The 25,213-nt window shown below is 32.2% G+C and overlaps 1 protein-coding gene across 5 annotated transcripts; it reads left to right on the forward strand.

Annotated features, from left to right (window-relative positions):
• Positions 1–244: 244 nt before the first annotated feature.
• On the forward strand, positions 245–24,285 carry LOC119835778 (period circadian protein). Of its 5 annotated transcripts, none has more exons than XM_038360763.1 (27): positions 245–689; positions 1,997–2,108; positions 2,729–2,812; positions 5,201–5,355; positions 5,960–6,048; positions 6,571–6,627; positions 6,981–7,112; positions 8,314–8,389; positions 11,027–11,218; positions 11,312–11,540; positions 12,562–12,673; positions 12,845–12,964; positions 13,563–13,712; positions 14,230–14,348; positions 14,782–14,880; positions 15,189–15,344; positions 15,901–16,078; positions 16,573–16,732; positions 16,836–16,943; positions 17,296–17,397; positions 17,712–17,869; positions 19,470–19,613; positions 20,808–20,969; positions 21,274–21,360; positions 21,573–21,674; positions 21,948–22,091; positions 22,417–24,285. In XM_038360763.1, the coding sequence occupies exons 1-27, from the start codon at positions 668–670 to the stop codon at positions 22,516–22,518; spliced, it is 3,351 nt and encodes a 1,116-aa protein (XP_038216691.1). In that variant the 5' UTR covers positions 245–667; the 3' UTR covers positions 22,519–24,285. The 5 variants fall into 5 exon arrangements, with proteins under 5 accessions (XP_038216691.1, XP_038216693.1, XP_038216694.1 ...); XM_038360765.1 differs by having other exon boundaries at positions 16,573–16,720; XM_038360766.1 differs by having other exon boundaries at positions 8,314–8,374.
• Positions 24,286–25,213: the final 928 nt, after the last annotated feature.

Genomic DNA, 25,213 nt, shown 5'->3' on the forward strand with positions numbered 1-25,213 from the left:
ACGTTTATGATGCAGGTCATTTGAATTTGTAGGATAATGAATAATAAATATCATAATAATTACAAATTTGTTTGGACATACATAAGGGTTACCCATTTCATTATATTCCAATAGCCTTAAGTATGTTTTATTTTCAACAAAACGTTATTATTATTTTAAAATATGGTACCCACTAAAGTTACGCACATCACTACCGATTATTCGATTAAGCCTCATTCGATACATCAGACAAGAAGTTAGAACCGACTAACGAATCATAACGTAGGCATTATCTCCTAAAAAGTTAAAACATTTATTCGTGACTTCAATTTCTGGATTGATTTTGTTTAAAAAACGAAAAATATTTAAATTTAGATTGAGATGAATGTTTAAGAAGCTGATTTTAAATAATTAGCTATATACACGCAATTTATGAAGATTTTATACAAGTTGTGCTTTTAAAATACACATAAATACCTATATACAATAAAAAAAGTAATAGTGAAGTGTCAAGTAAAAAAAAAAACAAAACAATAAAACCTTCTTATTTTGAATATATTCAGATAAGTCGTACAAATTATCCTAAATTAAATCTAATGACAATGTACATGAATAAAGTGATAATCATAAATTTATTGTGCTTAGAGACTTAATCAGATATTTTGTAATATTCATACCAACTACAAAGATGGCATTCAATATGAGTGAAGGTAATTATTGGGTTTTATATTAAAATTGCTTATATTATAACATCTAGGTAATAGACATATTGATCCCATTTTCCTTTCTTAAGGTGAATTATACCTCATAATGTAGGAATATATTTTGTATCATAGGTATTGAAGACATTCAGATAATGCAGGTGCGCTAAAACCTAATTTATATAATTTTACAAGTTATGATTTGGGTGAGGACCCGGATTTATCCTGAATATTAAATTCTTTTTTATTTCATTCTGCTCAATCAATATGTTGCTATGCCATTTGTTTGCGAAGGATTTTTTTATAGTTAACACTAAAAGATTTACATTGATTGGTATTCAGTTTTACTCAATATGCTCTAGCGAATTTATAGTAACTTGTCTGTATTTAAAATAAATGGTTCACATTCTTGAACAGATAACAGTATAAGACACTATTCCTTAAAAGTGAACTAGTATGATATTGTTCACGGTTTGAAGTGGATTTTTCATCTGTTTTCCTAATTGATACTTAGAAAGGTCTGACTCTGATAAAATATTATTAGCAAATGTATCACCCAGTTTTAAAACCACATGTTTTTTTGAATTTGAAAAAAAAATTGAAAAAATTTATTGACGAAATCTGAAACCTGCTTAATGACATCCTGGAGAGATATTATCTATCTATAAGTAGTTGATAATTTGTTGGAGTAAATACTGGGTTTTTTATCACCCATTACTATATTCTTTATAGAATATTAAGCTATAAGTGACTTGCCTCATCTCTATATGATATTTTTTTCTGAATTTTATGATACATAATTATATACCAATTAGTGTTAGGTAAATAATGGCAATTTCTTAGTTTCTTTGAGATTAATTAGAATTAAAATACATATAAAAATAAATATCTACTAAGTCAAGGTTGTGAAGCTCATGGAATTTTCCATAGAGCAAAAAATTATTATTTACTTAAAAATATTAACAAATTTCATGCAAGTGTTTTAATACACTTAGTGAGTCTCCTGGTTCACATTCTTTTCCAAAATAAATATGCAGTTACTGATGTTGGAATTTTCTTCATTGATTTAAAGCAATGCGAAATTATTTATAAAATACTTCCTTTCTCTGCACTAATTATACACTAAATATTGATTGATTATGTCTGTTCATATTCTCTCTATTCTATATAACTTCATAATGAAAATCACTATTCTTAAATATTAATTAATCTCATTGCGAATTACACAAATGTGTGTTTGTATGTGAAGATGTCTCTATTTGCTTATAATAACATAATATTACCACTATCTTTTAATAATTTATGAATGATCACAGGAACAGCAAGTAATACCAACATAAATATGGATAATCTGGATGATTCCGAGACCAATGCGAAAATTTCAGATTCAGCATATTCCAATAGTTGTAGCAACAGTCAAGCAAGAAGGTTAGTAGTACTCCATTGTTTTTTATTATCTTAAAGAGTCTCTGAAGGTAAATGCAGGTCAATCTAGGCAATCATGGTAATCTGCCTGGAACTCTTTTTTCTTAACTATATAACTATACTTAAACTACTTTTGATATATAACCCATATCATTAAGATATTGTTAATGTTTTTTTTATTAAAATTGGTTTTAAGAAGCAATGCGAAAGATCAATATCATATAAATAATAAAAGCAGGTGACATTGGTTTATTAAATTACAATGAGTCATCAGATTTTTTAAAGTGAAAAGAATAATAATGACATAGTCACATTATATTGCTTTAATTTAGTGTTTATAAACAATTTGATGAGTAAGTATTTAACATGTAGTACATGTATATTCGGAAATTTGTCATATTTATTATTAATGTTAAATGATCGGCACATTCTTTAAAGTACTTGTAAAAGCTTTTATCTAAATATGAGTGAAGTAATGCTACAAGGTAAGCAGAATGTTGCCAATAGTATGTAACAGTCTGTGTGCAAATAAAAAACAAAACTTTCCAGATAATTTAGAAAAGTTATATCAGTGTTAGGTCGATTTGGTTGGTTTACATAATAACATTTATAAACTTTTTCAGCCGAAGTTCACACTCTACGCATTCTGGGAGCCATTCAAGCGGGAGTAGTGGATATGGCGGTAAGCCATCCACATCTGGATACAGGTACGACATTTTTTTTATTTGATTTATTATTTACATGTTAATAAAATATTATATCTATTAGGGAAGTGCTAAGATATTGTGGTGCTTTAACGACAGAAGCTACTTTGAGGACAGGACAAGGTTTTTTTCTTATTGTAATCAATTAAGAATTATTAAATAGAAATTGTTGTCACTAAGCTATCTACCTGCTATACGATCGACATAATTTGCGACGTCATAGCTGGTAATTTAAACAAATCTGAAATAATCAGTCTAATTTAAGCAATATGGAACTTTCGTTTATACGAATCAAGTAAAATAAACAGTAATGATATTATGTAAAAATTGTTTCTTAGTGAATCGTATTTAAAAAAACATTTGACGCATGAATGTCATTAACGATATTTTTCCTAGTTGGATCCCGTTATAGCGTCCTGATTTTATCCTGCTCATATTTTTCTTGTATAGCGTAAAATTATATTCAAAATCGTCTTGTTATAATTCTGAATATATCATAACAAGTATACGCTTCAACTTAGTAAACATGAGATTTGTTTCGACTTTGCTATGGGATATATAACCTCGCGATCGCAGTTCGCAATCACGTTCTCGTATAGATATAATTCGAAAGTTTATATTATAATGATTGTAATTAATATATCACAAATACAGAAAGTTTAACAAAAAATGGCCGCTTGGAATACTTTTAATGTCATCTGCCTCTAATGTTCGAACAACGTGAGTACTTTGTTACTTCATTTGACACGTGAAAACAAAGTTAGCGCTGGTCGTAGCGCTTCAAAACATGTGACCGATTTAGTGTCCTGCTCTCCGCGCCTGGGTTACTCTGCGACCTGCGTGTGAAGGGTCTGTGACGTTTTAATAAGAACCGTTTTACATTTAATGGAAAAACGACGACGCGTCACGTACCTTATATAAGAACAGAGTCTGTAGTACATTCGGATTTAACATTTAACATAATTGGATTAAAGGATTATCGGTTTTGAGATACAGAATTATACTCTTAAGATGTTTTTATTATATCACGACGAATATTTTACCTCGACTGTAGCTAGTTAGCGTAAATTAAGTTAAAAATTTAAATTTTTTTTGACTACATTGGTGGCACCGTTACATGTATTACAGGTATTGATTCTATGTTTTTAAATTAAATGCATATAAACAATAATATATAACATTTATATAAGCCTGATACTTGCGCTCATTTAGTGCCCGTGGCGAATCGTACCCAGTAAGTATGATAGTGAATTCAATACATAGCCGAAGGCTTTTTTCACATCACGTTTTCTCAACATCTGTTAGCTACAGTATCTATACTTGGGGTTGTTTGTTGGGTCTCAGTTGAATATTGAAGAATAAATACAATCCATTCGAGATAAGGATGTTTACCAGAACTCGCGAATAGAATACCTATATTATAAGTATGTCGCGAATTAAGACTGTGTTTACAAACACATCTTTTGATATGTTCGAATATTATGAATACAAACACTTGTTTGTGTCGATTATTTGGTGTTTGCCCCGGGTCAGCCCGTCGTGATAATTTTGTTATAGTCAAAATTTTTGGTCATTTGTTTAAATAGTAGGATCTCCAAATGACGACAAGTCTTAATTAATGGACTGCCATTAAAATCCATTCTTCCGTTCTTGTAGAGAATAAACTTTTCTTAGAGAATGTTTATAACTGTCACCGCGTTTTTTTTTTTTTTTTTTAAATACTTGCCATAACAGTACAAGCCCAATGCGACAGTAATACAAAAAAAAAAAAAAATTTACAACAAACTTGACTAACTTAAATACTAGATACATGATTAACTAAAATATATTTTCTAACTATAACAGCTTAAATATAATAACACCCTTGCGAATTCACTCGCGGGACAATGAAATAGGTCAGTTCTTTCGTGCGCTTCATTAACAAATAACAATGCGGATTGCTCGTACTATGGGTGCTTTGGCAAGGAGGTTAGACCGTGCTGTGGGTTTTTATCGCTGTGGTTCCCGTTCCTTTCTTTTTCTGGGTCTTCTTCTTAGGATATCTAAACCAAAATTCATTTGGATCAGTTTGGAACTAAACTTAAACAAAATTTTATCAAATCGTGACATTATTCTACAATTATTTCTTAAAAATGATATTTTCAAATATCTAGAAAGAAACAAATATAAAGTGCTTTCCTCTCTTTCATATACGTCTGGCATAGACGTCAGGTTGGTCAGGAATATCGTACTCCTATTATGCGTTTTGAAATGGGTAGGTACTATGTCTTTAAATTTTTTATCGTTTTAGCCATTTACAACTGAGCAACGTTGAAATAAATATTCGCTATAAAATATGATACTCTAACATTTCCGCAAGTATGCGATACTAAATGTCATTAACTTACACAGCAGCAACAATGTCAGCCAGCCGCCAGTGGAGATCCGCTGTAAAGTTAAGAAAAAGAAGAAGCAACCGGAAGAAACCCTCGAGGTGCAGGAGGAGGAGCCAAGCCCTCCCGAGCCCGAGCCTGAGGTGAAGCCGGTGGAGGAAGAATGTGTTGATGGTGAGTTACTCGATACACGGGGTTTTATAGATCGTGTGCGATTTTTAAATTTTTGTCGTCACAAAATTCAACAAGAATAGGACAAAAACTCACAATGAATCGAATGTGGGATTGACCCAGCTGGCTAAATAAATAGTTTAAATAATGAAACAATTGAAGATATTTAATAAAATATTGTTTGGTATATATAAGTTTTTAACGTTGAAGTGATTCAATTATAATAAAAACTGAGATAATTGGTAGGTAAAATTTTATGTACACGTATGGAGGACACTACTCACACAACCAGGGTTACCATTGTAATTTTTCTTACCGTCTTTTTTGTGATAATTGTGGTTGGTAATTATTTTTGGGATGGCTCCACTACATAATATACTTTTATATCATAAATATTAACGTATGTTAATATTATTTTAAGCATTAAGGAATTTCTAGACTAAAGTAAATTTAATCAAAATCCTTGCAGGATCTATTGTAGCGCGTTTTTACCTACATTGAATTTTCAAATTGTTAGCATTAATTCACAAAACAAACACGATTTTCCTCTGTAAACTTCGCAAGTGTTAGTTGTACGCTAGCTTTAGTCTGATATATTGTCGCGCAGCCGCCAGCTCGCCCGCGCAGCCGGCTGAGGCGACCTGCGTCGAGAGTATGGACATATCCACTCCGGATAGAAGCAGCGTTAAGGATAAGGTGAGGACTGATGATATTGTTTATTTATTGATATCTTTGTTCAGACGCAGGGAAGATGGTTTATGGTTGTGTTAAGCCATTTATAAAGGAACAAGAAATAATTGGAATTAGACCGAACTGACAGACACTAGACATTTACCTTTTAAAATCCTTCATTTTGACTCGTTGATGCTATATAGCGCCAAAGTATTGATATACCTATGAAAATATTGACAATTAAGTCACTGTAAATTACGATTTACAGTTTTAATTCTTACAGTTTTCATTGTACGCAATGAAGACTAAGAATTGGACGTAAAGATACCTTACAAGCGAACTCAATTAAGCTGTTTTGTAATCATGTACATTGTTAAGAAGTTTGACACTGAAAAACATTGCGATACTTTCCAGTTGGGTGAAAATTGAGAAAATTCGTTTCTTCGTTCATTTATTATTTTTTGTCTTTTTTAATGAAGTACTGATTTGTTTTCCCTTTTTGAGCTCTACAGCGATTGTATTTATGAGAGTTTTCTTTTGTTTTAGGCAAGCACGTGTAACTTCCCCGTCAATACGCCCAACAGAACTTTACCGAATATTGCCGTAAGTTTATTATTATCGAAAAGAAGTCATATAAAATGTATTTTTTATAATTCTGTTTCTCTCACATTGTTATTTAAAAATATACGCAACTTGAAAAAAGTATTGCTTCCTAATAAATGCATTAATTTAATGTGTATTATGCATTATTATGCACAAGATAGGTCTCTGCTAAGTATCATCAAAATCCGTTGAGTCGTTTACTCGTGTAAGTACAACAAACTTCCATACATCCTTACAAACTTTCGCATTTATAATATACATCTGTTATATCTGTGGATAATACATCTTTAAATTACGTACTAATATTGTGAATTATATTATTATTTTGGTGATATTATGTTTTATCGTCACAGGACGGATTCTCTTGTGTGATCTCGATGCAAGATGGAATAGTGATGTACACGACATCGTCTCTCACTAACACCCTGGGCTTTCCGAAGGATATGTGGATTGGGAGATCGTTTATCGACTTCGTTCATGCGAGGGTAAGTTTTCTTTGAATAAGACATAAATAGTAATATATTTTATCCGCGCCTTATTTGATATTACGTTTTGGGCTAATCAAAACTTTTTGGACGCGAGCAAACGTATTCACTACAGGGAATTGGCAAAATTGTGGCAATGCAGTACTGCCTTAAATCAAGATATTGAATTATATTTGTACATTTTCTTTTAATATCACACTGTTTATGGCAGATACATGTGTTGTGTGTATGTTACAACATATTTTCTTGATATCGTTGAAAATGTTCTGGAAATATAATCCTCCATCTATAGATTAATTGTTATCAATAACAGAAGAAAAACTATATTGAAAAAAGTAAATAAAACTGTTTCATGGAACTCGAATAACTACATACTCTGACACCTGAACGTTTAGATGGGAAAAACAATCATTGCTATGTACATGTAGAATTCAGCTAAAATCGTTAATACCCAGACAGCGGTTGCAAATAGTACGTCAGATTCACATGAAATGTTTTGAAAGGGAATTCTGTCGACCTCCTCCAGTGTCACGTTTTGTGAAGTTGGCTCGTGCTGCCGTATTGTTTTCTTAACGAGAATTATTATCACGTTTCTGTTAATTTCTTTTCGACATGGCAATGAGATGTATTAGTGAAGTAAATATTACATTGCTGTTTTTACGTAATTGAAAAGCTTTCGTTGATAAAATGGTTTCGGTTCAGTGAAATGAATTATTGTAATACAATCAATTGATAGTTATAGTTAAAACAATTGCATTTTTAACGTACATATTTGTTTTTGCAAAGGCAATCAACTTTTTCCATTGAAGCACTTTGACAGAGTTGAAATGCATTCAATATATTTCAAGAATGTTTGTTGTTTTGTACCATCTCGATTTTATAACATGTTCTGATTGGAATGCGTAGGCTATTGTAATGTTATATAATCGTCTATAAATGATATAATTTACGTGAAATCTCCTATGGTGCGTTGGAATACTTGTGGATGGTCAAATACGCAATCGGATTCTTGCAATGAAGATAAATGCCATTACAGTAATCCTGTATAAATGCAAAATATAAATATAAAATTTCTAAAAAATCGGGAAATCCCCCAAAATGGTTATAACATTCCGAGTTTCCTACATCCACAAGTAGGTACCTCACGCCACTATTGATGTCATGAACTCCATAGAAATAATTGTTTGATGTGATTTCGCAGGACCGGAACACGTTCGCATCGCTAATAACGAACGGTCTAGCGGCCCCAAAGCCAGTTAATGGTACGCAAAAGAAAGGTAATACCTCTTTGACAATCCATTGTGCCAATACGATTGTTCTGCTCTTGGTGTATGGCCACTGCATGTATCTATTGAGACACGTTTATTTGAAATTGTTCATGTGTTGCGCTGTGATTACATTAGTGATTTGTATCGTGGTTGCGTGTGTTTGTTGGCGATTATTTAATATATTATGCTTTAAATGGATACTTGATGTGTAAACTTTTGTTGCATAGTTGCAGATTCATTCCTTGCTTTCTTAGATTTCGATCGATATTATGACGAGTAATGATCATTGTGATAATTTATTTCTAATACTTTTTGTAGATAGCATAAAAAAAAAAATCAAAATGTCTCTGTAACTGTCAACGTCAATATAAATCACGATATACATTACTTATAATGTATAAGGCTAAACGCAGTTAAATCATACATATAATAAAACAGTAACCAGACCATTTCTGTACATTAAATATTTTTTTGAAAAGTTATTACTATGTAATGTGGATGTTATGTAGACCCAGGAACAGTAGTTAATATGTTTTTCTGTTTGTCTAATTGTCTGTTTATGTGTGCGTCAATGACTGGCCAATGCTAAGCCTATGTTAGGTTCAACTTATAACTACATTTTATTAAAAAAAAAGTGGGACTTAAAAAATGAAATATTAGATTTTCTTATACCCCATAAGGAAGAGACAAGACGCTTCGAAAATCCACGAATTCCAAAACTTTGTAGTGCGAACGAAGTCAAGACAAGATATATAATGTATGGTTAATTTTTTGTCTGTTTTATGTTGTGTTTGTGTTCACATAAATTGTTGTGTCAATAGCTACTAGTTTAAGTGAGGTAGTCGACGCCTTCGCAGTTCAACAATGTATTTAACGTAATTTAATCGATCGGGTCCCTCGACTGGCTCATGTTTGCAAGTTTATTTGTTGTGTGATGGACATTCTGTTTAGTTGTACCGTGCATATGTGTTATTCATAATTCGTATGTTACTATGTGACAATTCGATACACAAGAATAAAATACTTAGTCTTGCTATAGATAATGTTACAAGGAAATACATTTTTTTTTCTATTGCATAATAAATTGTAAATTGTTATCTGAGTTAGTTTATTTAAATGTAAGAAGCGCATTCATATCATACTTACGCCCCACCATACCATTACAGAAGTCGGCTAGCGTCCACGACGTTCTCTTCTGACTAGTTGGGAAATTTCCTTAGAGCTTTGAGCAAAAACTCGTTCATTCTACTTTCTATAAGGTTTCTTTACGTACCGTTTAATGAGTTGAATTTTGTATGCGTCCCATTCATTTTAAAATAATTACTTAACCCGAGTGGTTTTTATAGGCACTAAATAATAAGTCATATTTTAAGATACTCGACAATATTCTAGTTGCTATAATCCTTTCCCGAGATGAAATTCCTTTTGGACAAGATTCCTTCGACTGCTACTTTTACTTTGATCGATTTATTCGTACAATTCCCGTATGGACGAGCTTTCGAGCGATCGAAATCGATCGATTCGAGCGATGAAGTTTTTTCTTACAATAGCCCGGTGCACATTCGACATACGATTTTTAAAATTATTACATTTTGCTCCTAACCTGCTTTGTGTTATGCTATCACAGAAATTTGATTCTCATTATCACCCTATTCCATCTTATTATCACTGATATATTTTCTGATATATTTTACCGAGTGGCGAGAACATGAGAATACCCAATTAATGTTCATCTAAGAAAGACATATCTTAGTTTAAATGTAATATTATTGTTTTTTAATTGTAGCAGTATTTATGGTCAGACTAAGTTTATGTATATGAGATGGATTACACTTACTTTTAAATTTATCTTATAACCGTTGTACGTATATAATTCTTTATAATCATGCATTAGAATGTCCTAGCAGAAATTAATAGAGATCAGGAAATATTTAACATAATTAATTATTTGGATGAATTATATAGATATGCCTTATTAACGAAAGTTCTATCTGGTTGGCACATGGATGAGTTAAGTGAATGCTAGTTTTGTATATTAGTATTAATGACAAAAAAATAAAATTAATATTGGAAAATGACCGAGTTTCTTTACATACACGAGGTTTTTTTAATTCGAGCTGATTGCGCTAAGAGCTTACTTGCTTAATAAAGTTATTTTAAAACATGTTTAAACGTTATCCCTACTGGCATTCACTCCTTTTTGTACCTTATTTCAGATTTATGTTTCCTTTTATAAATTTGAAAGTCTTGATTGCTTGTTTTGTGTATTTATTTTCTTTTGCTCGTAAATATATATATATATATATATATATATATATATATATATATATATATATATATATATATATATATATATATATATATATATATATATATATATATATATATATATATATAAGAATTTCATAACAGCGTATCAAAATTGATGTTATACACAAGGGTGAATGCATTATTTAAATTAAAGGTAAGTAGGTCGACCGTTACATATTGTTACCGCTTAAATTTATAGAATCACAATTTATATGAATGTGGCTTGTGCACCCGAAGCTGTCATTTTGTAAACGTCTTATGCGATAATTATGTTGTAATGTCTATAACAATCTTTCGTGAAAGAAGAAACAATAAAGTTTGTTTGTTTATCAAAAGGTAACACAGTGACAACAATGGTGTGTCGTATACGAAGATACAGAGGTTTGACGTCAGGCTTCGGGATAAAGGATCGCGTGGTTACGTTCATGCCGTTCCTGTTGAAATTGTCCTTTAGAAATATTTGCGATGAGGAGGGTGAGGTTATATACCTACTCGTGCAAGCCACGCCGTTCTTTTCAGCGTTTAAATGTAAGCTATTTTGATATTTTCTTTGGTATCTTCACTAAAATCTATTCTTAATGGAAATTTGATTAGTATTACTCCAACAATTTTTATTTTTAGCACCCAACGAATTAGTATTGAAAGCTGTACCATTCGTAATAAGGCACGCAGCCAACGGTGACATTAAGTATATCGACCCAGAGTCTGTGCCCTATCTAGGCTATTCGCCACAGGATATCATGAATAAAGATGCCCTACATCTATACCATCCTCATGACTTGGCGTATTTGCGACAAGTCTATGAAACTATTGTGAAAGAGGGTGGAGTACCACGGTCTAAACCCTATAGGTAAGTCATATAACAATAATTACAAAGTTCGCCTATAACATTTTTGAATTAACTGCGCATTTGTTTCATTGTACATGGTAATATACATATATTCTAAACATGTCATTTATCTATCACTGAGACTTTGTAGTGTGTTGAGTTTTCTTCAATAATTGCGACTAGTTGAATTGTTGCTGTATGCTCGATTTAATGCATTTTCTCATTGATTCAGAAATTGATAATGAACGACACTTTAAATCAGTATCACTTCTTTTGTGTAACGATTTAACGATCATACAACCGTCAGATACTTTCAAACAGTGGTTTCAAATGTTGGTACTAGAATTTTTTTTTTCAAAATTATAAATTGTATTAAGTGTAGGAATTTTAATACTTCAGCCATAATCATACATTTATAATTAATTTAAATGTCGTGCTATTTTATTTTTTTTTATTTATTCAAGAGAAATCCTTTTCTTTGAACCAAATTGTAATATTAGTCGTTATATTATAACAGTGCCGCGAGTTTCAACTTAAAAATTGTTTTGATATGTTACATGTATATTTTAATGCGAATGATTTGTACTTTGTTAATTTATCTTACTGTACAATAGATTTTTTTTAAATTGATGAGCTTTAGTTATAGGCTATAAATTATATAGGGTATGTTGAGATTAGCTTCTTTGAGCAGCTTTTTCAGACAAATCTGTGATATTTAAGTACCCCGACCTAATCACGAGGTAAGTTCCAAAAGTATCTTTAGTCACGTTTTGCTACTCACATACAAAACACACGTCTGTCATTCAATTATGTTCAATGGCATTCTTATTATATAACACACACATTAACCGCATCATTTCTCATGCATTTTAATGGAAAAAACTAGTTTTAACTGCATGTTAATTCCACCGATTTGCGTGCCGCCTTGTTTTTCCCGGTTAATTTCTTTTTTTGGTAACGATTAAGTAGTTATGCTTTGTCTTTCCTAATCGTTGGCAAGTATACGCCGGGACGGGTTTGCAACTGAAATTTGTTTTCGCAGGATGATGGCGCAAAATGGCGACTATGTTAAATTAGAGACGGAGTGGACTTCATTCATAAATCCATGGTCGAGGAAACTCGAATTCGTTATTGGAAAGCATTTGTTAATTGAAGTAAGTCGATTTATTAAATGTTGTACTAATTTGGAAACAATTAATCATTCAATAATACATAAATATGTGGATTATGCTAACCGGATCATAAACAGAAATTTTTTACAGATATATATGGAACAAAATATAATTTATTAGTTATACTTGTATAACAGTTTGTTTTATTTCTAGGGACCTTCAAATCCAGATGTGTTCCAATCGGCAGATATGGATAAAACCATTAAATTCTCTGAAGAAGAAAAGAACAAAGCTCAATCACTCAGGGAGAGTATTGTCAGGATTATGAATGAAGTAAGGATACTAATCAGCATTTAATACTTTTCTGTCGATTCTTTTTGGTTATTAACATACTAGAAACTTCTAAATTCACAATCGAGTATAAAAACGCCTTAAAAATGTACAAGTCGTTGTATAAAACATTTACTGTAATTTAGAACTTATCTTGTGGCAGTAATGTTCAAATTCTATTGGAACGCTTATTTGAAAACGTGTAGCTCCGGACTATGTCTAGTGTCTTATGTTTTTCTATTCTATTTATATCTCTCATCACAGTTTATTGTATATAACTCATCTTAGTAATTTCGCACACATTATTGCGTGTGATAATAAAATTAGTATAAATTTCTTATAAATACCATCTGCAGATTTTCTTATAAAATATCACTGTTCTTTCAATTAAAGTTGACATAATGCAAAACCACATAGTCGTCTGTATTAATAAAAAAGGAGAAACGTTTGTGTTTGTTTGTTACATTGCACCGACACAAGTTCCAACGCATACTGATTTCGAAAGTCAAATGCAAAGTGCCTTTTATATTTATAAAAGAAACTATATTTATAAAAGTGACCTAGCCAAATGGTACTTTTAACATAAATGTTAAATTTCCAGCTATTGACGAAACCGGCTGAGGCAGCCAAGCAACAAATGACAAAGCGTTGTCAAGACCTAGCTTCCTTTATGGAGAGTCTGATGGAAGAAGCTCCCAAGACTGATGATGAGATGTGGCTGGATATTAAGGAACCCGATAATGGATATTATGTAAGTATTCAAAACTTTGAAGCAAAATAGTAGAGTTATTCGGGGAGAAGGGAAATACAATGTAATGTCTGTACCACATTTCGTTTGGTCACTAAAGCCAGTTTCAATTGAGAGTACATGGCACAATTGCACTCGAGGCTTCTTTTCAATCGGACTGTAGATTTTGTTTTATCATTCAAACATTGAAATCTATTATCAATAAACATTCACACTCGTGATAAATATATATGATTCTATTAAATACTTAAATTTATAATTTGAACTGGCTTTTGCCCGCGGCTTCACACGCGTTACATTCGGAGTTGTAATATACAGGTATTACATATAAACCTTCCTCTTGAATCACTCTATCTATAAAAAAATTGATCCGTTGCGTAGTTTTAAAGATTTAACCATACAAAGGGACATAGGGACAGAGAAAGCGACTTTGTTTTATACCATGTAGTGATAACTCCTTTTGTATATAATTCGTTTATTTCTTATATCTATAATTAATTTATAATTGTGTTAAATACAGGAGAGAGATTCAGTAATGCTCGGCGGTATATCCCCACACCACGACTGCAATGACAGTAAGTCGAGCACCGAGACAAGAATAAGCTACAATCAACTTAATTATAACGAAACATTGCAACGGTAAGTGAAATTTCATAGAATGTTTACTATATTTTGTATCTTCATAGAAATGATAACTTATTGTATACAAAAAAAAAAAATTATTTGCTTTTTTATTTGGTAAGCTGCCCGTGTTCTTTTTGATTGATAAGGGTTATTGAGACATGTTGTATGAGAAATAAAATTTGATAGATATAATTATATGATATATGTGATATTCTAGATTTATTAATTTGGATGATTTTTGGATAATACAAAAAGGACTCGAGAAGGACAAGCTCGAATAGTTAAAATGCATCTGTGATTTTAAACATTTCAGTAAAATATTTAGTTGCTTTCGAAATATTCGGCTGATGGCTGTATATAATACTTTAAAGTCAATTTAAAGTTACTTTCTGTAATAGTTTAACATCTATGATTATGATGAATTAATGAATAAAGTGTATGTTTTTAGGTATTTCGACAGTCATTTACCATATTCTGAAGAGAGCAACTCTGATTCTCCTTCTGATAGGCCAGTTGAGATTAAGAACACAAACACTAATTCTTCCGGGTATGCTGACTATTTTCTAATATATGTTTATATTGAACTATCAGTTACTTCTGTATTCACATAAGATTACTTTCCATAATATTATGAAATATTGTTCACTGAAAAACTAAAGTATAAATTAAAGATTCTTGAAGATTCTTACAGCAGAGTCGTCTGCGCGTGTCTTTGTGAATTTGAAATACGCGGGTTCGAATCCCGCTTGATGATTTTATTTTCTTTAAAAATGTTAATGTATTGTGCGTCTTTTAAATCAATACAATTGTGATATCTAATAAAATATTCGTTTATTAAGAATGAATTACTTTCAGGCAATGTATGTCGCCGTTGGCCCAAAACTCCGGCGATTCTGGTGAAATGACAAGTTCGTGTGATTCTAGTGCTCTCGCCTTGTCCAGTTCTAGTCCAATTGGCAGTATGGGTGATTACTATCAGTCCGTAAGGCTGACTGAGTCTGCGCTGAGCAAGTGAGTTAATTATTTTAATATATATAAATTACGTGTCACGTTGTTTGTCCGCGAAGGATCCATAAACTGCTCAACCGTTTTTATCAAATTTGCGCACCACTTGCAGTATTATCCAACTTAAAAAGTAGGATAGGTTATATTATTTCAATACGGTAAGTGACTAAGAGCGGACTAAGAGCGGAGCCGGAGAGGGTAGCTAGTATGTTATATTATTAGCATTACAAATTTGCTTATTTATCTTTAACCCCTCATTAATCTCACGTAAATTAGGAGCTTTCCGCGTGTGGTTTCGTCTGCGTAGTCAAAGAAAATTCCCATGTGAATGAGATGTTTCACTGCGGTAACAAGTAGCCTTTGTCTCACACTAGCTTCTTATCTCGAGACATAAAAGTCTTATCGTGAAATCTCTCCGTTGCGACGTGAAGAGAGACAAACAAAACAACACGCTTCCGCATATATAACATTTCATATTGTAGGATTTTGCTTTCGGTATAATTGTATGTGTGTATAATTGTATGATTGTCTTCAAAGTTTTATAAACGGTGACTTATTTCAGACACAATGCGGTGATGGAGAAGGAACTAATGAAACTGCACCGTGAAATAAAGACTGCCAATAAAGACGACAGGAAAAAGGCATCAAAAGAATCGAGGCAAAAGAAGAAGGAACATCTTGCCCGGTGCAACGCATCATTCTTGCCCACTTCGGCTGGAGTATCGACTGTTGAGTCTCAAGTAAGTTTACGGCTATGTGGGATTTTGCGTGGTTGAATTTTGTGAGTTTTTATTGAAATAGCTTGAATTGGCTTGAAAAATTTTTTTTTTTTATAAACGAAACAACTTTGAAAACCCTTTATAAAGAACTAGCGGTCCGCACCGGCTTCGCCCGTAAATATACTTCCCTTCCTCAATAAATAGGCTATCTAATACTGAAAGAATTTTTCAAATCGGACCAGTAGTTCCTGAGATTAATGCGTTCAAACAAACAAACAAACTCTTCAGCTTCATAATATTAGTATAGATAAAAGAAAGATAATAAGGTGGTATTCCAAACTGTTCCCTTTGCCTTAATGTAGAGACGCCATCCGTTTACATCAACGTAGGGGCGATTCGATTGATGAGGTGTGATCATTGGTATTTTTCAAATGTCACAAAATGTAAATACAAATTTTGACGCAAGTACATGTCTAGAAAAATAAAAATAAAATATCAACATTACATTATTACAGCCTCACGGTTTAAAGCGGTCGTCGAGGCATTCTGACGATTCTGGAACTGGTTATAAACACCGTTACTCTACAGCGAAGTTGCCCAGACGCAAGAAGAGCACAAGCGCTGCGCCTGCGCATCCCTCAACAACTCTTAATAATACTCTTGGTAAAGAATATGGTATTATACTCCATCTCATATTCCATTGTATACTGTATCATTTGGATTTGAAGATTAAGTCGACTAAATATTTATTAAATGAATTTTATATGTCTTTTTCCAGTATCTACCCCCATGCCCACTAATTCAATGAACAACATGAATGCTTTCTTCCTCGGTGTCAGTATTCCCCAACAGATGTCTCTGATGAGCCCAGTGGCTGTGATGCCTGGTAAGAAAACTTTATTCATTTTAAACTTTAATGTCATTAAAAACTGCTAGTATTTAACAATCCAATACAAAAGAAACTTAAAACAGTGAAAATAGAAACGAGCAAAGCAAAATCAAGTTTATTAGCATTATTTGGAGGTGTATTCACATAACGAACGAAAATCAATAAATTTCTATGACAATATACACAAAATTCAACCTTATTCGCACATAGAGGGCTGACAAGGGACCAAATAATCTAATTCCAATGAATTATATTTCAATATTTTTTAAACCTATCGTTTTAAGGTCCAAGGTTTTTTGTCATATTTGTTTATAAATAGATCATATATACAATGAATATATTTCTTCAGGTATGTTCCCAATCTGCTATGTGCCAGCTACATCTCAGCACACGACTCATCAACCGGGAATGGCAAACCAAGAACCGACCACTAGCAATCACCCATTCACCAGTAAGATATTTGTCTATTTTAACTTTAAATTACTCTTAACCTATTATTGTATGATATAGATAATAGCATAAGGTTTCCAGGAAATTCAACACGACAACGACACAGATATTCGTTTCTGACAGATAATTCAATTCAGATCGATTGTTAATTATAAGCTCATTTACGAACGTTTTAAATTGCCGATTATTCAAAGTTTTTAGAATGATCAATGGTTTAGTGTTTCTAGAATGATCTAAAATGATCCAGAGCGTTTCTAGAATGCATTCAAGATGTAAAAGTTGAGCGGTATCGTAAACATTGCACGCAATTTCCAGTGCCCTGCGTTATGTACGGGCAGCCGGTGTACGGATCGCCGTTCATGTACTCGCCGATAAACGCGCAAATGCAATATCCGATGCAGCAAGGTTTCATGGCGCAAGGTATGAACACGCCGATGAACCCACTGGGATTGTCCAGCGGGAACTATCAGGAGGTGAGGCTTGTATTTATTTTTTTTGAGGTTTGGAGCAGCGCATCTCGCGCGGCGGTTCTGTGAGGTTTTACATTTCAATATAATTGTGGGTATATGTATCTTATATTGATAGACGAACAAAAAACGGGGAAGAGTAGTTCGAGTTGTGCTATGATTGATTTTGCTTAGTTCCGCGATGGTCGTTGTAAGCGTCGAGCAAATTTTGACTTTATTTCTATAGGCGTAATGTTCAATATAGTAAATAAAGTGGAATGAAATTAAATAACTCAAGTCAGTAACTAGACCTTGGAAATTGTGTTATTAATTACGTTTGTTATGGTTAAGTCATTCTATTTCTATAATCTATACTATGAGCATTGTCAGGAAAGCAAACTTATACACTACTTACATTGGTATTTAATTGAACAAACGTTTAAGCTTGATTAAAACTGCAAAGAAACCTCACATAATTCGCCGCGTGATGTGATAGCTATAAGGGCACAATCTTCATACCACTTCACAGCATCTGGAAAGCGAGACATTACATTTGTATTTTAAGGTTGACTTCATATGCTACGTTTTTTTTGCTGAGCATATGCTTAATTATAAGAACCTTTTATTTAAGTGAGAATAAATTAGTGGTAATTATATTTAAGTGCTGACAGCATAAAAATGTCTGTTCTTACTTTAATCAAAGAAGGATTTCAGAACGATGATCGATGGATAAATCAATGTATTGGACATGGACGTATACATTATGTTCCATTACAATAAAATTGACATAAAATGTTTTTAATTTCACACTGCCAAAAAGGTTTCGCTTATAGCCATAAAACAATTATCATAAAATTAATAATTAAGGAAAAACGTCGTGATGATTATGTTCTAATCATCGCTTAGCTATAAGTTGCGGAAAATATTGTGACAATTTACAATCGAAAGGGATCCAACTAAGAGCACATAGTTGTATAGAAGTATACAATAACTAGTTCATCACTCGCTGCATTCCACCATCCATTATAACCATTGTTATCACAATTTGCTTTGCTTGCGTTTCACTCAACCTATTTACAGAAGTGGTAGTTGACGAACGTGTCTGTGATTATATCACGTTTTACGGTTGTGCTGTGGGTTTTGATTTATATACATTTTATAAGTGCTTTAAAGTCGTGTGCGTCCTGCGTGATTTGGTGGATTCATATCATATGTAGCAAGCTTAAAACAATAGTTTAAAATTTGATAAATTTTGCATCATTCATAGAAATTGTAATACCCATTTAAAATATTTAAATATGTGTCTGAATTATTCTGCATTCTGTTCATTTATCATTAAATTGAATCGAATATTCAAACTTAATTGATTTTTATTTACTTTATCGTGGTAATTTGATATGACGTTCCCATTATTAATTCTAAAAATAAATAATGTGTTACCAGTACTTGACATATTAATATTTTCCTTATACGCATTAACCCACTAATCGTATGACTTAGACAGCATAAATACAGTTCGTTGGCTACTCGCATGTAACGCTTCTCCTTGCAAATCCTATATGTAGCGGGAATATAGTATGTGGGTAGCGGTGCGTAGCGTGAAATTCACAATTGCAATGCATCGCAGGCTTGTAAACTCACTTTCCCAACGAAGAGCAAGTTGATCCCTTCAGCCGCCTGGCGAGAGAAACGGGCGGAACAACTAGCGGCCGCGGCTAAAAAAGATAAAAGAAGCGGCACAAGTAACTCGTCGGCCGCCGTTTCTAATCTGGTATGTCTTTGAACGTATTTTGATGGAATGTGACCGATACGACACGGGCTTAGAGCTGTTTAATTCGTATTGTAGGTAGCTGTAAACTCTCATCTGTTATTCCTCTAGCGGAGTTGTTTTGGTGTAAACCATTTTGTCATTTGTTTTTCTCATATAAACATCGATATGTCTTAGTGAATTCTTTGATGTAGTAAAAGACTCCTTCTGTTTGATAGTTATATAGTTTAGTTTGACGAATATGTTAAATGATAATTGATAAGATATTAACGTATTAGGAACGATTGAAAACAAAAATTCGCAAAATGATTCGAATTTTTGATATTTTTACGTTTATTTGAAATTCAGATATTTTTGTAGCATATTAATATTAGTAATTGTGTGCTCTGGGGAAAAATACCATAAAAATGTAAAACCATAAATTGTGGTTATTTATAAACAAATAATACACAAACAGCCGCAATGTCGCTACTAAAATTTATTATTTGTCTGTGAAGATATTTACGCATGCATTCATTAAATATGTATAATAATAATTACTATCATCATTATAAGGTACGTCGGCGAAATGCCATGGTGAAGCAATATGTGCTTGCTGATACACAAAATCTTTCCTCAGCTTTGTTAATGCTTGAATCAAAGAGTGAAATGTGATTTTGCAAATATTAATATTCCATAGATAATAGACGTTAGTGATTTAATTATTTTCTAAGAGCGTATTATTCATAAAATTAGTAAAACCTTAAGACGTGTTATGTGTACCATGCTCCTTATGGAAGTATTTTTCAATAGAAGAATCATGTATGCATATAAGAGGATTGGATTTCGAACAATGTGTTGTATTGGTTTCAGAAGTACTATTTACAATTTTTATTAAATCTGTTTTTATAAAATGTGATTTATAAAATGCACTTTCGCTAAAGCCCAATATTATATGTATTGTTTTGTCTAGGTGGCACTAAGGTGATGTGGTTATGGGTACACGTTCTGGACGCAAGTATAATTTGTAATTTTCTTATCATGTATCTTGTTTAAACGTTATTACAGATTTAGTGAATAAGTTAATTATGTTGACATTGAAGGTTTAGCAGCGTTGTATCTTCGATAGATGTATAGTTGTAAGAATTTGTGTTGTGTTAATGGATGTTAGTGTTAAGGCAGGAGCTTTTTTGGTACTAAATGGGTGTTTATCAACAGAGTGCAAATGCAGCTACAGAGAATCAAAGCAAAGGCAAAGACCGTCTCGGCAACAGCGACGGTACGATCGACAAGACTGACGAGGAATCAAGCTATTCCTCCTTCTATTCTAACTTCTTTAAAAGCGAATCTGGCAGCGCGGAAGAGAGTGATGTTAAGAAGGTAGGATTTTCCATATATTCTCACGTTTTCTTTTTATTTGTGGTTTGTAAGTATCTGATTTACTTTTGAAAATGTAGGGCACGATAGTATAAATAATAATATACTATGTACCATATAGAGTAGATCCATAATAAATCTTGGAAAATATTCCTTAAAAAAATGGAAGCTTGATTTAACTTAATTTCTATAAAACTTAAATATTATAGATGTTTATAAAGGAGTAATATCTTTGGTACTTTACATGTATTTTCACTTTTAATCAGTTTTATTGCATAAATAATTTTATTATTTTTTTTTAATAAAGCGGTCGATAGATGCCATTCCACCTTATGAAAGTCATCAAGTGAAAAAGGTAGCCAGAAGGAAAATGGAGCCGCCGTGGATGGAACACGTAAGTTTTATTTACTGACTGCCTTATACTTTTTATAAAAATGTATTTATGTCTTAAATAATTTCTATCATACTGGATTCAGTAGTATGTACATTTTGTAATACTAAGTAAATAGTTTTTTTAGAGGCCAGAATGCGATTAGTTGTTCAATGTGTTTTTAATGATGTTATTCGTGGCTATTGCTTTAAGCAATTATAATTTGATTGTTTCAGGTGTGTGTAACATCAGAGCTGATATACAAATACCAAGTTATGCCTAAGACCTTGGAAGAAGTTTTATCTTGCGATAAAAAGAGACTAGAATCTTTAGAACAAGTGAGTTTATACTTTGTATTTCTTTCATATTGAAGCGTTTTTATGGAAAAAATAGTAAAGGTGAATTAGATTAATTATGTAGTAAACGACGTCACGAACCTACTAAGACCTGCTGCATTCAAATCATTTCAAAGTATTAATCAGTGTCGGCTGCCTCACGTAACCGCATACCGTTTCTCCGTATATTAAAATGAGCATTTATGAAATTGTCTCACAAGAGCTTAAACATTTGGTGTTCGCACACAATAACATACTGAACGGGAACCTTTCCAGCCCACGCTAGTGAACGAGCAGCTGGGCCAGCTGTACTTGGACCTGCAGCTGGAGGGCGTGGCTGCGCGGCTTACGCTCGAGGAGGGGCACACCAGCTCCAGCAGTTCTGGCGAGGAGAACTTCGGCAAGAGCTCTAGGATCCAGGTGGGCGATTAGTAGTAATGTAGTTTGCTACCATCATTGGGTAAATACAATTCAATTCAAATAAAAATTTCGATAGGCAAAGTAACCAAATTTAACTCTATATCACGCTCAAAGCAATACAAATTGAATGTGCAATACATAAACGATTCGGTTCGTCTCTCATGCGATAATATACAACACGTAAGCGACATCTCTGCGTATTTGTGTGTGCAATTTTGTAGTAGCTCAATCATTCGATATTGATAATCACATGCCGTATCGACCAATATTTAATTTAAATATTGCTTAAAACAATCTCAATATAAGAATATTTAAAAATTTACAGGTTCGCCAGAGAAAACGTGAATATAGTAAACTAGTTATGATTTACGAGGAAGATGCACCTCTCCCGCCGCCAGAGGACGCCGCCAGCTCTTCCACTTCATAATGACGCCATTTTGTGTAGACACTTACACGCAATGCCTTGCGTGAAATGAACTTTAAATGGAGGTGAAAGACAATTTGGTGAGGAAATAATCATTTGCGTGTCTATTTTTAAGCCAAATGTTATATTAAGCTTAATATTATAGCTACTAAGTTTTTTTATTACCACTTCCAATTTCATAATATATTTTATGTGAATTTTAATTACATGTGTTTGAAATGTATGTATTTATATTGATTAAATATAAAAAGAGTATATTTATGAAAAGGGATGGGATTGTCAGAAATAATAATAGCATTGACCTAATTTGATTGAGTTAGAATTTCTAATTCTAATTTAATGAAATCTCACCCTTTAGACTCATTTAGAGTGTGTTGTGGAAGTGTTACTGAAGAATCTTCAGGAAAAAAGGACTTTGATGTCTGTGATACAGAATATAGTAAAATACGTTAATAAATGCAATGTTTTTTATATAGTCATTAAATAAAGACCCCGTTGTCAAATAAAATTATTTGTTGCGCAAAGTTTTTAAAACTGTAATAAGAAAGATTTATATTACACATGTATTGTCTGTTGTTTAAACGATGTACGTTATTTTAATTTGAAATTTTATTTCACATAAATGTTTTTTTCTTATGTAAAATCACATACAATGTTATTGTATATTTTTTGTTATCACTTTGTAAACTTCGTAAATTTTTTTATATTCAATCGTCGTACAAAATCGTCAATTTTTGTTTTAAACACAAAGTTTATATATGCAATTATGCATCTTAAAAGTGAACAAGAATCATATAGGAATATATCTTATTTATATTTTAATATAGTTTACATAAAGAGGTGGTGCATTACGAACTGCATATTGTATTCATGAGTTTTATATTCGGGAATGCATTATTGCATTTGGTAAATAACTATAAATGATAAATATTAATTCAACGCATTTCTATTGTCCCAAGTTCGTATATTATATTATCAATTTTATACACATAATAACTTTTTCATATACTTTTTACTGTTAATAATTTCTTTATATATTTAATTTCTTAATAAAGATTTATTTCTAAATTGCATTATATGTATGTGGGGTCAAAGATCTGCAATGGTACGACAAAACAAATTAGACTTATAAGAAAATATGCCAAGTCGTGAACCTTAAGCGTCTCGCAACTAAGTCATAATAAATAACCTATTTATATAACATTAATATATATTCTATGTTACAATTTATGTGTTAACACATAAATATAATGATGGATCAATAGTTACCTAATATTGGATTATTGTTATATTTTTTAATATACATTATATAAAACAGTTATAATATTAATATTTAAATAAGAACATATAAATATTTTTTTTATATATTTTATATGTTACACAATAAAGCAATAATGCAACGACAATTTGTATAACCGCTACATGTGCAAATAGTTTATCGTAAAGATGTTATGCTCCACATTCAGGATTGTTTTTTATATTACGCCTTTGTATAGGTCAATATTGCAATATTCCTAGAACAAGGAAGAACGCATTTTGTTTAATGCCCTTTAACAGTGTTGTTTAAAGTTGTTATTTATCATAAAATGTAATTTTTGATACAATAACAAATTTCCGATTTTATAAATCACATATATCTAATATACAAGCGGCATAAATGGAGTATGAGAATTTTTTAGAGTTAAAGTGAAGTCGTGAAGTCGACTGATCCTAGTTTGTATTTGTCAATTACGTGATACGATTTTATTATTAAATAGTAATACCTTTAAATGTTTTGTAGTTTCATTTCCTCTTTTACTTTCAGCAAAGTTTAATGTTGTAATGGTATTTTTGAAAACAAGTCGCTATGTAATCACTGTGTTTAGAGATACCTCAAAAAATATGGTAGGATGCACTTTTGATGTCCTTTTGTTATTTTGCGTGTTAAATAATGTTTTATAGTGACGCGTATAAAATCATGTCGATATCACATTTATGCGCATGATGTGCAATTATATATCTCCTTTCGTCCACAGGAGACACAAATTGCAGTAAAAAAGATGAACTCAGATTTGGATTCAATACGAGTATGGTCAGAAAAAAATTCTCTTGTTCTCAATCCAAATAAAACCAGATATATGATACTTGGAACACCTTTCACGGTCAAAACAATAAAAAATAAGCTGGCATCCGTCTCTATATGCATAAATGACGAACCTATACAATGTGCTGATGAGGTTAGAAATCTTATTCTATATCTTAGAAATCTTATTCTTAAGGATAATCTTCGATGAGAATCTAAGATTTGAAAAACACATTAGCACTACAGCAGCTAACTGTTTCTATAGACTTAGTGTATTATATCGCATCAGACAGTATCTTGAACCAAGTCTCAGACTCAAATTATGTGATAGTCTAGTATTATCAAAGTTCAATTATATGGATGTGGTATACGGACACCGACTGCTATCTCGTACAAAACGTATTATCCAACGAGTCCAGAATGCTTGTGCGCGGTTTTGCTGGGATGTACCACCAAGGGAACACATCACGCCATTTCTTAATAAAGCCCGAACTCTAAATATGGAGCACCGCAGGCGCCTTCACTTTGCGTCTCTTCTTTTTGGTGTTGTTAAGACAGGATCGCCTCAATATCTGTTTGTAAAGCTTGCTTGTAGCAGTGAGCAAAACACTAAAACTCCTTGTTCCGAAACACCAC

Source organism: Zerene cesonia, chromosome Z (assembly GCF_012273895.1).
Source record: "Zerene cesonia ecotype Mississippi chromosome Z, Zerene_cesonia_1.1, whole genome shotgun sequence".
NCBI lineage: Eukaryota > Metazoa > Arthropoda > Insecta > Lepidoptera > Pieridae > Zerene > Zerene cesonia.